At 44.3% G+C, this 14789-nt stretch overlaps 1 protein-coding gene and 1 long non-coding RNA gene across 2 annotated transcripts; one reads left to right on the top strand and one right to left on the bottom strand.

The window, feature by feature from the left end:
- Positions 1-9736: 9736 nt before the first annotated feature.
- On the bottom strand, positions 9737-11228 carry LOC115684637 (SKP1-interacting partner 15). The gene has a single exon (XM_030609459.2). The coding sequence runs from the start codon at positions 11093-11095 to the stop codon at positions 9899-9901; it is 1197 nt and encodes a 398-aa protein (XP_030465319.1). The 5' UTR covers positions 11096-11228; the 3' UTR covers positions 9737-9898.
- Positions 11229-13204: 1976 nt separating this feature from the next.
- Positions 13205-14011, top strand: LOC115684639 (uncharacterized). Its single transcript, XR_004006159.2, has 3 exons — positions 13205-13499; positions 13600-13680; positions 13789-14011. It is a non-coding gene; the product is annotated as an uncharacterized LOC115684639 (long non-coding RNA).
- Positions 14012-14789: the final 778 nt, after the last annotated feature.

The raw sequence follows: 14789 nt of genomic DNA, 5'->3' as shown, positions 1-14789 counted from the left end.
ACGACAGGGGTCTATTTTAATTCATCGCTCCCCCCCCTCCTTTTTTTCTGAAATTAAAAAAATTCCCTTCCCCTTTTCCCAGGGAAGCGAAGAGTGGATAAGGGTTTTGGATTTTTTGTTTCTCCCCTTTTCGATTAATAAAAAACCCGAAAAGAGCTCGACTGAATACGCCGTGTCCCCCGCCATTTGTCCCGAACTAACCATCATGGTCGCAAAAAACAAAAAAACAAAAATTTGAAGCTCGCTGGAGGGAGGGAGCTCTCAGCGCAAAATCAGCATATCTCTTCAGATGTCCCGATTTAAGTGTTAGCAAGCACGGCAGTGGCGTGCCCGATTGGGAATTTTTCGAGACTCGAAAATTATCGGGTTGGATTTGGAATTTTTGTGACGTAAGAATTAGTTTGAAATAAACATGGCGTAGATATAAGGTGCATTTTTCTTTTTTTTTTTTACCTTTCAATTTAATGCCCCCGATTTTATTTTTTATTTTGGGGTGTTATTGCGTGGATTTTTTTTGTTTCCCTGGGCTGAGGAGAGACAGAGAGACGCGCCAGGCCAGCTCAGCACAATAAACATTATTACTCCAAGAGTCGCGGTCATGACACGGTTCACGCGGATTTCGGGCTCGGGCCAGGGGGGGGAGAAGCTAAAGTGACCGCGCCCCGCCCCGACGCCCAGGTGACGGTCGGGCGCCCGCGGCCTCGCCACGTGGGCCGGGGCGTGGGCTCCACTTGGGCCCCCTCTTTGTGTGCCGGCTCCTTTTCCTTTGGAAGCGGCCCGCGCCCCACGTCGCTGCCGCCGTGACGTGGCACCGTGCTTCGCTCGTGAGGGACGGGTGGGTGATCCGGACCCGAGTCGGACCCGGGACTTTTTGATCGGGCCCAACTTCTTTATCTAAATGGACCGAACCCGCTCATCAAGCAAAAAAAAAAAAAAATAATTATTGCTTACCGGAAATTAAATAAAAGCATATATTCTCTAAAGATTTGTGAAGAAAAGGCCTCAAAAAAAGTTGGTGAGTTGTTGTTGTGTATTTAATAGTATGGAGGTGGGCATTGATACTATGATCATATGTGTAAATATATCGTCATGAAATAATCTCTCGATATTACTCTAAGTGTGCTACGTAAGGTTATGGATTACTAGAATTGGACTGTCTTATTATAAAAAGAAAAATGCCTTTAGTGTTTTCCCCCACATGAGTAACAAAACATCTTTCTCGTTTTCCTGTATTTGGTTCGCTTTGAAAAATGAGCCTAGTGGAAAAAAAATCGAGGGGTGGGATAGACTGGATAGGATTCCTAATGTTTATTTTTCTAAACCTTACGCTCCACTCGCCGTCATCTTCATCCCCACACCTTGTGCGCTTTCACCAAAAAAATTTCTCGACTTTTTTCCTTCATCGACTCCTCTGTGAATAGCAAAAAAAAAAAAATTTATCCTATCCGACTTTAAATTATCCACCAAACGATATGGATAGGATATGAAGAAATCCAAGGATTTCTTATCCTATCCTATCCAAATATCCCGTTTAGAAATCCGAACGACCAAACGCACCTTTAGTGTTTTCCCCCACATGAGTAACAAAACATCTTTCTCATTTTCCTGTATTTGGTTCGCTTAGAAAAATGAATAACGGAAAATGTTCTCCTAGTCAACAGAAACGGTTTTCTTACCGAAGTTTAAATTTATAAAAATGATTCCCTCTTTCACAAATCGAAAATTGTTTTCCAAAATCCATCAAGGCCGGGCCAAGGTCCATCTAAACCGCGCCCAAGACCCCGACGACAATGCCCAAGTCCATCGCAACCCAGGCCCGGGACACCAATGCCTGGGACGCTAGGGCTGGAAATTGCTGAGATGGATGTTGGGTGTCATACGTGACACGGCCAGCGTTGACGTGGACAATTTTTTACATTTTTATTTTATTTTTTCTTCTTTTCTTTCTTTTTCTTTTTCTTTCTTCCTCTGCCGGTCGTCGGCGACCGGCCTCAAGGCAAGGCTCAAGCTCATCAAATCCCGCACTAGGTTGAGTTCGCCTAAGGCCAACTACGCTCTCGCCCAAGACCGGCAGGCGCGAGCATCGCCGGCCTCGAGCGAGGTGGACGGCGAGGTCAAGCTCGCCACCTCGCCGTGCACGAGCTCAATTAGATCTGCAAACATCGATCAGAAAGCACATCGAAGCTAGATCCGACAAGCAAAACGCCCGAAAAACCTCCCAAACGCGAAATGATTTTGACTTATGGAGTCCCGTGATTGTAGACGTCGAGGGTGATGGAGACCCACTCGGCATCGAATTGGAGTTAGCTGATCAGGGAGGCCTTCTTGTGAGCAACGATGAATGGCACAACGTCCGGACTGGTGAGGCTCGAAGATGTGGACCAGAGCTACAAGAGCAGAGACCACCGACTTCGCAGTCAGTTTCGCCGTTTCTTTTGTATGCTGAATTGTAGAGCTCGGGTTGAGAGGTGAATAATGGTTTTATGATTTGAGCTCGCCGTGATCTGGCGAGCTCGAGCCTCACCCAAGGACGACCTCGCCGGACCTCTCCGGTAGTTGGTCGCTGGCCCTCGCTGAGGCCCCGCGAACGGCGGAGGAAGAAAGAATAAGAAAAAGAAGAAAGAAAGAAGAAAATAAATAAAAAAAATTAAATTTTCTTTTAAAAAAATTATTCACATTAGCGCCTATCGTACCAGTAGGATGGCCAATGTCCATGTTAGCAATTTTGGTAATTTTCCCGTCCAAATAGTATATGTCTATTTAGGAAAATTTTGATTTTCCTTACCAAACAATTGAATATTTTCCAATTCATTTTTAGGTATCGGCCAAATATCGAAAAATATTATTATTTTTCTGGAAAATGACTCCTCGGAAAACATTTTCCAGAATTGTCACATTTTTCGCGAAACAAACGGAGCCTAACTTATTATTGTCTCCATCCTTCTCCTCTCCCTTCACTATTTTATTATTAAATTGCAACTAATTTGTATTTAAGAAAAAGATTATTTTAGCATAATAAAGTTTTTTTCCATGTTAGTTAGTAGACAAAAGCTTCTATTGTTTGTATGCATTTCAGGGATAATCTTATATACATAACATAAGATAATTTATGTTGTGTTTGTGAACTTTTGTTTCTATACCGGTTAGTTGCTTTGTACTTTGATAATTTAGTTTTATGTGTATCTTACAAGTAATGATATGTTTAAATAATATGCTTCATGCTCAATTTTAGTTATATTTTTGTACGACATTCAGTGCAACGCTTATATATATTATACAAATTCTTGTCAAAGTGTTGTTTGTTAGCTGGTCACTTAAGATTGTAGATTGCTAGAATTGTCCCGTGTTCATTGCAAGAAAATATTTATGCGCTTTCTCCATAGAAATAGTCTTTACTTAGACACCGCCTAATTGTCGAATATCTGGTTGTATATTATTGCTAGAAAAATGGGAGAGTTACCAAAAGTCCTAAATCTATTGTAATTGCAATTGTGTCAATTCATGCCCAAATTCTTTTTTTTTGGCCAATTGTATTATAAACCTTTTGTATTTGTGTCGATTCTATCCATCCCATCAATTTTGGTAAGAAATCGCAGACGTGGACATTAGACGTTTTACGTGACGCGGTCGGCACTGACGTGGACATTTTTAAATTATTTAAATACTTTTTTTTTTATTTTTTTACTTTTCTTTTCTTTCTCTTTCTCTTTTTATTTTCTTCCCTTCTTCCATTAGCCGATTGCCAGACCTCGATATCGAGGTCCGGCGAGGTTCGATGTGTGAGCACACGGGTCGTTTTATTATCGAGTTCAGTGTCCGATCATTCGAAGAAAAAAATTCAGGAACTTTAATCACGGGTGAATCTAGATAAGAAATTGTACGCCAAATACTAAATCGGATCGAGCCTTCTCATTGAACATGTCTAATTGAAATTTAACAAAGGAAAAATACGAGACATTATTACGGGTGGCCTGCAGATCCCAATCGAGACCTGGCAATGGCCGCCCTTTACATGATTGTTCGGGACAGAATTCGGGACTTGCTTTCTTTTTCCTTTATCGACAGGTTCGATTGAACTGTGTAATGAAAGAGGAAGATTGAAGATTTTACTTTATTTGGGCCTTTTGGACATGATTTCTGGTGTCGGATGATATGGCCAATTGTGACTTTTGAGGAGATGGTGATTTCTCGAATGTCCTAATCTGATTTTACGAGCAAGTGATGGATGACCCCCATTAGGTTAAGCGGTACATTTCCATTGCTCCGAATAGATGTTTCACCTAATCGACTTTAACGATTGCGCCGACGATAGCGATAGATATAGCCATTATTGAGATGGATTTTCGATCACTCAATGAATACCGGTAAGAGCCGCGGTATCAATGCTTTTACCTCTTGTTAATACACCCAATAGCTCTTGCTCTTCGGACATCGCAAAAGTCATTCAAATACTTAAAACTTGTACTCATTTAAAACATCGGTCGAATCCGCCCTTACATAGGTACCCAAAACCCAATTCACGAAACCCCCTAAATGTGCATAGATATCGCGCGCGCTCTCTCTCTCTCTACCTACTAATGCGAGGTCGGGAGAGATGCAAACGCGAGAAATCAGACGATGGTTCGTGCCGAGCATAATCGTATCCACATTGTCAAAGTTAGATCAAATCATAACCAGCACCCCCAAAAAAAAAAATTCAACAAATGATAAGAACAGGTCCAAAGTTATACACCCCCCATACGTCACCGGTTAACTTCAAACGACAATAATTATCACATAGACAGCTCACATTATTCCGTCAATCTCATTTTTTTAAGTAACACTTGAGGGGTGGTTGATTTTGTCCAAGAGCCATGTCGTCATCCTTACGGGGGTAAAACCGTATCAAATTGGTGCAAGGCTGGCAAGCTTGACCTCCGTTTATTTGAAATTAATTTACCAACAGAATGACATTGTCCTATATTTGACTGTAATTTGCGAATAACACCAAAGTCGTTTTTTTGATATATGTAACGGGAAAATTATTAAAGATACAATTTGAGGATAGTCTCGAGTACAGCTTGATGTTCCGAGTTTGGACCGCCGGAGTACTGGGCACGATCCCCGGCCTTGGGGAACCTGGGAGTGGAGTTGGGTACTCGGGCAAGACTGCCGAGACCCGAGCACAGCTGCTTGTGGTGCCCAATCTGGCGGGATTAGGTCTCCATCCCGGGTCTTGGGGGACCAAAGCTCGGACAGCATATGAGGGTGGTTTCGCTTGGACGCCCGGCAGTGACCGGCCCTGGATGTGGTGCCGGCAATCTGTCGCCAAGAGGCCCGGAGGTTGGGCTCAAGGTGGCTACAGATAGACGCGGAAGAGAAAGGTGGATGGAGAACCTTAATTTTGTAAATATAGGTGTCAATTTGTAATTGGCTCCGAGTGCATAAATGCGTGCCACGTCAGCTAGCTAGCGTGGCGCTGAATATTTTCTCATGTTGCACTTTAAGAAATAATAGAACAAGCTTCAATTGACCTTTCACTCTTGATTTACTGCATAACAACGTCGATAATCGCGGGGAAACAACACTTCTAGTGTTCCCATTTCTCTCTTGCTCTCATCCTCAACAACGGTAATCATGTAAGCCGCGACCATCCTAACGGTGCATGTAAAATGGAAGAAACACAAAGGGAGATGTCCCGGATTCACAAAAACCCACCTCAAAGATTTGCAATTCCAAAAAGGAGGAAGCACAAAAGGGTAAAATCCCGAATTCAAATCGCGCGCTTCGTAAACACTCGTGAATGAAGAAGAGATATATAATGCCCAGAGAAACTTCTGTTACGCGCAAATCGCTCTTTAGTGTGACACCGTTGTTCCACTGTATGCTTATCTATCAATTCTTTGGCAACATAAGCATGTCAGCCAACAAAACCCAGATCGTTCCCGACTCTCTCCAAATAACCCAGATTTCATATCAAAACCCAGCACACTAAAGTTTCTCCCTGTCAAAGTCTACAATGACAAAAGAATTCAACAGGGGGCAAATAAAACAAACTTGATAAACATTCTTCTTTGCCCATTGAATCCGAGCCAGACGGCATATAATTGCTAGTCTCGAGCATTTCTGATGTAGGAAATATCGGTTGAATGTCTGTAGTATGCATTTCACAAACTACATCAAGCAAATTCATTCGATGCTAAAAAAAAAAGAGCTGTATTTTGTTCGACTGTCAGCAACATTTCTACCTGCAATGGGTAGGAACAAATAGTAATGTTCCAAGCAAGCCTGCCCTCATTATGTGCAATGCAAAAGCGATTAGATCAGGAATTAGAACTGATTTTCAAGAATCTGAACATCCTGAGGTTCTGATGGGTTATGTCAAAATTAGTCCACATCAATGACATAGATGTTATCGAGATCCAATGTGAAGCATCGGAACAAGCACTATTTCCTCAGCCACCGCACAATGTGAGCTGATACCTCATCTATTCAGAGGAAAAACATATTAGCTACCCAAAGTAGAAAAACACTCGAGTAAATGACTCCAGTGAACGAGGGGAGGATGACATTACCTGAAGTGAAGCCGTCCGCTCTCAAATTTCTGTTCACTCTAAAATATCTATTCCATACAGATCTCATTTCTATTTACCAATGCACACAGCAGAGTGCTCGTTAAAATATCTAACCACCTCTATGTTCTTAAAGGCAAGTACTAATCCAACTTCCTCCTCCACCCTTTCTTTAAGTTCCTATACATGCATCAAAACCTCAGTAAAGAGAAGTTCATGACAAGGGGCAAGACCTTTATGCCGAGTGGAATACTAAACATACTGTGCAACAAAAGAATATTGGTAAGGCATTTCTACAGAAAGAGGATTAAAAATTATAAACTTGATTCCTTTTCTGCAAGCATGAGATATAGGAAAGGGTAGACCTGAGAGTTCTAGAGTGAGGTAACAAGAGAGGCTATTATACTTCAGACAAAAGCAACAGCTAACACTGGAAATGATGCCGATAGACATGTCACAGGCGATATGGATGAAGTAATAACTGTGACAAAATAAGACACTATTGTTAAAAAAAGTACAATTTTCTTCCATTATAGCCAGGATTAAATTAGCCTGCCTATAAAATCTCTTTTGCGTGTAAGCATAGTGGAATCGTTTTGATACATGTTAATCCTTTCCAGACTTTAAGGATGTCACACGTATGGAACAAGCTAAAGCAAATAAGTCATACAATATCAAATATAGTAAGAAATGGTCAACTAGCGTTGTGCATTCCTTTTCACAACAAGCAAGGGAGATATGCACAAAACAGTAAATATTTTCCTCTAATAATGCTACGACACTTTTTTCTTTGAGAAAGCTCCAAATGCAACTTTGCCACCAAAAACACTAAGGAGAACAGAAACACGAAGCTTTTCACAGGAGAAGAATAAGAAGGAAGAACTGCACTAAAACAGGAATTAGGATGAGTAAAAGCTTACCAATAGCTCAAATGTGGATATTCCCTAAACCTGAGATAAACAATCTCACGAGCAATTATCCATGCAGGTAAGAGACAGAAAAACAATTCAACAGATAGCCCTTAGACCATAGCTATGTTTGCCTTTGAAGGGCAGCTGACATTGGTGGATCCCACTTTTCCAATTTCATTATTCAGATTTATCTGGTTGGAAAACAAACTAAGCGAACTAACTGTTACTTGCCAACACAGGCCTCATTTGCTCTCTTTAAGCAAGCAACTGGTTGGAAATTGGAGTTTGGTGTTCCTGCCTTTCCTTCCACTTGTGTCCCTTTTCCTTCTTTTCTTTTTACTTCATAAAAAAGAATAGAAATATATCAAAAGGAACACTTGTGTACTAAGGCCTGGTTGTTTCGCAAAAAATTGATACTTCCAAGTGGACAAAAAGATAATTCCGAGATGATAATTCTTGCGCATTCTTCTAATAAAAAACACTTTCAACTGGACAGGGAATGTAACAAGAATTCGTAAAATAGGTCCTTTTCCCTCGACTCATTCACAATTGCGAAACATGTTTATACTTACATATACAATTGTAATTCCATCCAATCCAATCCAATTCCCTGTGATCCCTATCTTCCATATTCTAAAATTTTCAAAAAAGTGGCACGCATATGATATGGTATAGGAGTGGAAAAATTTTATGAGGAACAAGGTAGCTGTAGAGCAGAATTACCGATTCTCATATTACCAGGAAAAAAATTAATTTTCACTAGAGTTATCTGATGCAATTAAATAGTGGGGGTAGCAACAAAAAGCTCTAATCTCTCTACAGGGAAAAAATTGTAGAGCATAATCTCCCCAGAAGTAACAAGTTTCCCACCCAAATGGCAACAATCTAGCTAGAGATGGCCCTTCAGCGGGAGAAGCAATGATGCCACCAAGAAGTATAAGCTGAAAGTAGTTCACTCATATCATTCATTAATTCATAAGGAAAATTGAACGGTCATGACACCTTTTACTGAGGTCTCTCATTTAGTATGGCAATGTCAGATAGCTATACAAAACTCATCATAGAAGACCAACCATCACCCAAAAATTGTTGTAAAAGCATCTTAGGAGAATTTTGCAACTTGTTAATCCACACAACAAAAATCCTCTCAAGTATCCCACAAAATAGGAGTAACCGAAACTACATCAAATAAGGAGCAATTTTGACACCCAAACACACTTGAGATTGTGCATATGGTAACATCAAGCAATCACAGCTCAATTATCTGAGTAGCAACCTATGTTATCTTTTACGTATAGGGTCCTAATTGACCAACTTTCCTTCTGTCCAGTGGATTTGAGAACTATCCCTCGAACCCCCAGGTCCGAGTTAAAACACTGCACGGAGAGAGAGAGGAAAGGTCCTGAGGAGTTGATCAGAAGGTTTGTGATTTGCAACTAAGAAGCCACATACTGTTGTACCCTATACTGTTGTACCGTTGTCACCCAAACAGTAAAAAAGGTGATACTGTTGTACCGTTGTCACCTCCTGCTTAAGAGTGCAATTGTTGCAACAGGAAGGTCCACTTCCTCAAGTCATACTTTTTCATTTTATTTATTATTCTCAATAAGGGCTGAGTGCGATAGAGAACACTCATGTCGATGGAAATTAGTTAAAGTATTCTCATTTTCGACTGAGCAGGGCTGATAGTAGAACACGGAAAATAAATAAGAAAATACTGAATATCAGGGCAACACAACATTTGCTTCATCAGTGCCCAACAGTGCTGCCATCATGTTGTTAACAACATAGGGAGTTTACCTGGTAGAGCCATTTCATATAACCTGGTCACACTTATTTATCGCAAATAGGAAGAGGAGATTAAGCAGGTTCCTAATTTTTGCACTATGTTCTTACTCCACCTTCAAATCTGTCATAATTACTGCCACTATACTAATGGCCCAGCAGCATAGTTTCCAATATTGCCAATTCTCACTAGAAAGCACCGATTGATAAAACTTGGACAGTTTAATAGACATTCTCATCTCTATCAATCCTTTTTCCCCCTTCTCACATTCTTCTCAGTTCCATCTTCAGCCCATATCATAGATCCTACTGCATTTAGGCTCACCAAGCCACCCACATCATCTGGGACTAGAAACACCCAAGCTTACAATCTCAAGAAGTATATTAGCTAGTCAGTGGGTTTGATCGAAACTCGTCAAACTGACCCACCACAATTCAAGCTCTTTTCCAATTTAAATGCCAACACCTGATGGAAAATTAGCAAAGCACTTAACAAGAAGACAAGTTGACAAGTAAATTCCACTGATACAACAACATTATCAACAACAACAATAACAACAAGAAAGATTATTTTTCGCATGTTTGTCAAACATTACCGGCCTCAAATGAGCATTCACATGCAAAACCGGTACACAATCACTGACCGATTGATCAAGGCAACTCAGTGAGCCCCGCCTCGAACACAAACCCTCTACAGAAACCGTCCCCGTGCGGCGGAATGCCATCTATCCACCTCCACTCCGCTTTCTTGTCAAAGCAATCCCACAATGCCAATCTCCCGACCCTTTTCCCTGAAAAGCACACCCTGTTCCCGCCTCCGAACACCTTGAACTTGCTCGACTCCGCGAAGCACTGGAACATCTCCACCGGCATCCGCCCGGCCTCTTCCCACTCCAGCGTCTCCAAATCCAACTTCAGTATCAAGATGGTCGAGCAGGACGCGTTCAGCGCGAACGAGGACTTCAATCCGCCCACCATCAGGATGTTATTCTCAGTGCCCTTCACCAGGCGTGGCCGCTTCAAAATGTCGAACACGTCACCCCACTCGTTCTTCTCCAGCCTGATCCAGTGGTGCGCCGACTTCTGAGTCCTGAGCGAGCAAGAGAACAGCTTCCACTGGCTCCTCCACGGAGACCCGATGTCGCAGAGCGCGTAGACCGCGTCGGAGGCCAGGACGGGGCTGCGGGGCTTGGAGGGCAGGTTGGAGGAGAACTTGAGCCACCGGGTTGATCCGGATCCGGAGCCGGAGCCGGAGCCGGTGAAGTAGAGGGCGGCGAGCTCGGTGAGGACCATGACCCGGTTGGCGGAGTCAACGAGGACGGAGCCGTGGCGGGACCAGGCGGAGCCCAGCTGGGGGAGGACGGAGAAGCGGCGGGTGAGGGGGTTGCAGGCGACGAGGGACTTGGCGGGGTCGGGGGAGTCGGCGGAGGAGTCGCCCCAGAGGTAGACGAGGCCGAGGGAGGAGGCGACGGGGTGGAGGGAGCGGAAGGGGAGGAAGGCGAGGGAGAAGCGGAGCCACAGGTTGTCGCGGGGGTCGAAGGCGTGGAGGAGGGCGGCGGGGGAGGAGGGGCTGGGGAGGAGGAGTTGCTGTTGGTGGTGGGTGTGGTGGGGGTGGTGGTGGTGGTGGTGGTGGTGGTGGTGGGGAGGGCGGAGGGCGAGGAGGCGGAGGGGGAAGAGCGGGGAGATGAGGCGGAGGAAGGCAGGGGAAGTGAGGGTTTGGAGGAAGAATCTGGAGAGGGATCGGCAGACGATGATCTGGCGGAGGGGGAGGGAGGCGAAGATCTGGTGGAGGGTGTCCTCCGGGAGGCGGTAGATCGGCGGCGGCGTCGTCCCCTCGTCGTCGTCCATCGCCGCCGTTCGCTGTCTAGCTCGGACTGACTCTCCCTCAAAGAGAGAGAGAGAGAGAGAGAGGAGGGAGAGATTTTCAGAGATGCAGAGGTCACAGGCGCATTTTCTTTTTTTTTCTTTTCGTTTTTAACCGGAAATGACAGGGTCGTAAAAAAAAAATATATATATATATATATATAATCTGAAAAATTCTTTTTTTTTTCTTCTTTTGTGAATTTTTTCGCCTCAAATTTCTAAAAAAAAATCGAGTGGATTCATCCCTAATTGCAATCCCAATTCACAGGGGTGATCGGTTCCCAATTTCCAATTTGAGAATCGGGGACCGGTCCGATCCTGTCCAATGAAACCGGTTACTTTTTTATTTTTATTTTTTTCTCATTATAACAAGAGAGAGTGACAAATTTCAATATATTGACGGAAGCGATGGTGACTGAAGTTTACTATTTTTATTGAAGAAATAAAAAATTATATATATGTAGTCGGTCCGGTCCGATCCTCCTTAGAACCGAGAACCAGACCGCCCGGACACTGATTTCACTTTTGGGAACCTGGAACCGAGAGACACTCCCAAAAACTGGACCAAATTGGCCGATCTAGTTCAGTCCGGGCGGTTTCCAGTTCGGGCACACCCCTACCAATCCAGTGGGCTCATCTCGAAAGAAAAAAGAAAAAAGATGAAGATTTCTTCTTTTAAGATAAACCCTGTTATTATATGACTTGGCTTCACCTACAACATATTATCAAATTCTTTTTCGATCGTATTTAATGACTTTTTCTATAATAAAAAAAAAGAGTCGAGAATGTTTCGAATATAATTATTAAATACCAACTGCAATCTTCGCATGGGCAACGGGTCTCCATGCTTAATTTGATCTTTACCTTGCTCCGTAAAATCACTAAAATCCGGAGAAAATTCTTGGAACGTGACCGGCTGCATAAGAACCTAATCGCGTATCAATCGTTGGATCACATGAACCGTACGTAAAGACTCGCTCAAATTAAAGGCCAAGATGTATCGAGCTTACGTCCGCCCGGCTTAGAAATTATTCCTAAATTTGACCAGTTAGATGGTTTACCTTTACCTTTTGACCAAAGAAAATGGCTCACTTGTACATCATTCTAGAATCGTGCTTCTTTTCCCCTTCGGGCCAGAGAGCGACATCGGAATTAGGAGGACTCGCCGGATCCAAGTTGGCTGCAGCCGTCCATTACGTTGATCCCACGTGAAGCCCTCGTAACTAGCGGTTGAATTGGACCCCGACACGGGACCATAGTTGAGGAAAGTACTTTCCTCAAGTTCAGTGATTGCCACCAACCAAGAAGAAAGTCGTTCCTGACGGCTACACCGCACCATCCGCCAAGCAGTAGGGGTGTCAAAACCAAACACAATACCCGAATCGAAACACGAACCGACCCGATCCGAACAAGAAATTTTCTTATTGGGTCGGGTTGGATCTCAACTTGTTTGGGTAACAATAAAAAGAATTGGGTATTGTTTGGATCTATTGGGCTTGGGTACCCAAGCCCAACCCAAACAATAAGCCAACCCAAATAATAACCAAAACCCTTGAGATCCCTCCCCCTCCCAGGATTCTGCCGCCGACTTCTTCTTCCCCGGGTTTCGCCGTGCCGCCGCCGCCGCCGCCGGCAACATCACCCTCAGCGGCGTCGCCGAGATCGACGGCCGACGCCTGCGGCGGCAACCGCTTCCCCTTTCCGGCAGGCGACCGCTTCCTCTGGCCCAACCACGGCTTCTTCCTCCACCTCTCCGACTCCCTCCACTCCACCTACGTCTCCCTCTCCGACCGCGACGCCGACCTCATCCTCTCCAACCGCCTCCAGCTCGGCCACTTCGTCCACCTCTACCGCCTCCTCCTCGCCCCCGACTCCCCCGTCCCCCGCGCCTCCGGCCTCCGCCCCCTCCCCGGCCGCCACCCCTTCCTCGGCTCCCCAGAGCCCCTCGTCGCCCGCCTCTCCCCCTCCCGCCGCGACTTCGTCCATGTTTCCAAATTTCGGAAGAGGGGTGCTCTGTGCCAAGGCATCCATGCTTCTTCAGGTGTGTTCACAATGGCATGACAAGAGTTGCCTGTTTGCAGTAACGGTGGCTGAAGGCCCTTTTTCTTCCACTAGCTGTTGCTTTATAGTTTCTTGGTTGTTGCTCTGAACTTACTTTCCTGATTAACTTCGTCTGTGCCTCTCTTAATGCACTTTACAAAATGTTCCGCCTGCTGTGCTTGTACGCTTTCTGAGGGAGCACCGCTCTGAGTAGGCTGACCATGGAATTGATGCATACTCAGCTGCATCTCTGAAAACTAGTCCTTATGCCATTCCATGTGTGAGACCTGGTGGCTTCCCTAGTAGCCACGTCATTTTGCCTCTTGCCCATACTGTAGAGCAGGAGGAGGTGATAGCTCTGTCTATGCATTCTGATCTTTCTTTAATTGCTTTCAATGAATTCTCTGTTATTTTCTTGTACGTCACTGCTCACAATGTCTCATATATAGTTCTTGGAGGTGGTTCGGCTAGAGGGTCATGCATTCTCACCTGAAGATATACCTTTGGCGCATGACATGTATTTACTTCAGGTTTACATATATTATTGGCTTTTTACATGGAAGTGCTTGTCAATTTTCTACCTTACATGTTAGGAAGCTCTTTGCCACTGATGTTGCTTTCTGAAATCATTGGTGCAGTTGTGCAGTGGGGTAGATGAAAATGCAGTTGGTGCCTGTGCGCAGCTTGTCTTGATTGGAGATGAGCTATGAAAGTGATGCCCATCATCAGTGACGTGCTCATCAACGGAAGCAAGAACCCAGAAAGACAGACGCATCTGAATATGAATCCCACAACACAGTGTCTCTGAGTGCAAGTGGCCTTTGCTTTGCCTCCCTTGTTGTCTAAAGCTGAGCTTCTTCGGAAAGAATATCAGTAGCGTCACTAGCTACTGATTTCTCGTTGCATTATGCGGAATGCAGTTCTGCCGCACAGATGCCATCTAGCTTGAGTAACGATGAAGCTGCGGACACAAGCTCTTCGCTAGGGTAGGAATTCTACAGTTGATGGGTGGTAGAAAGCGTAGCAATTGACTTATTTTTCCGCAAGAAGAAACAACGATTGTCAAGCCCCATCTACTAACAAAAATGTAGATGGGGTATGTATAGTTGGAAAGAGAATGTCCATATTAGCCGCAAAGGCCAGCTTATTGTTTTGTCAACGAAGCCCTATCAATGTACTTAGCCCCCTTCTGTTCTATCTTTTGTATCATTTCAATAATGATTAGTAAACCTCTAAACACGAACCCGAACCGACCCGACCCGACCCGACCCGACCCGAACCGACTCGATTGTGTGGCTATATCATGTTCGGGTCTTGTTTCGGGTCGGGCCAAGCACATATTTTCATTGTTTCGGGTCGGGTCGGGTATCATGAAAACCCGACCCGACCCGTTGACACCCCTACCAAGCAGCAGGAAATTTGCACAAAGACACGGTCTGAGACAAGTAACCTCAATGAAGTTGAACGGGAACTCACTCCTAAACATTGGAAAACATTCATGTTATGTCCAGTAGTTCTGGGGAGTCTCGTTGAAATGGAGGAACCATCCATTCGGGGCTGCCGAGCATCGATGCCTCGATCCGAACTTGTTATGTAACAGGATAAGCCAGAAGGCCGGTTCGAGAGGAGGACACATTTG

Source organism: Syzygium oleosum, unplaced genomic scaffold, assembly GCF_021117445.2.
Source record: "Syzygium oleosum isolate NSW1041296 unplaced genomic scaffold, Sole_v2.1 Sole_v2.02, whole genome shotgun sequence".
NCBI classification, from domain to species: Eukaryota; Viridiplantae; Streptophyta; class Magnoliopsida; order Myrtales; family Myrtaceae; genus Syzygium; species Syzygium oleosum.
The sequence above is the reverse complement of the archived record's forward strand: the minus strand, read 5'-3'. Positions and strand labels throughout refer to the sequence as shown.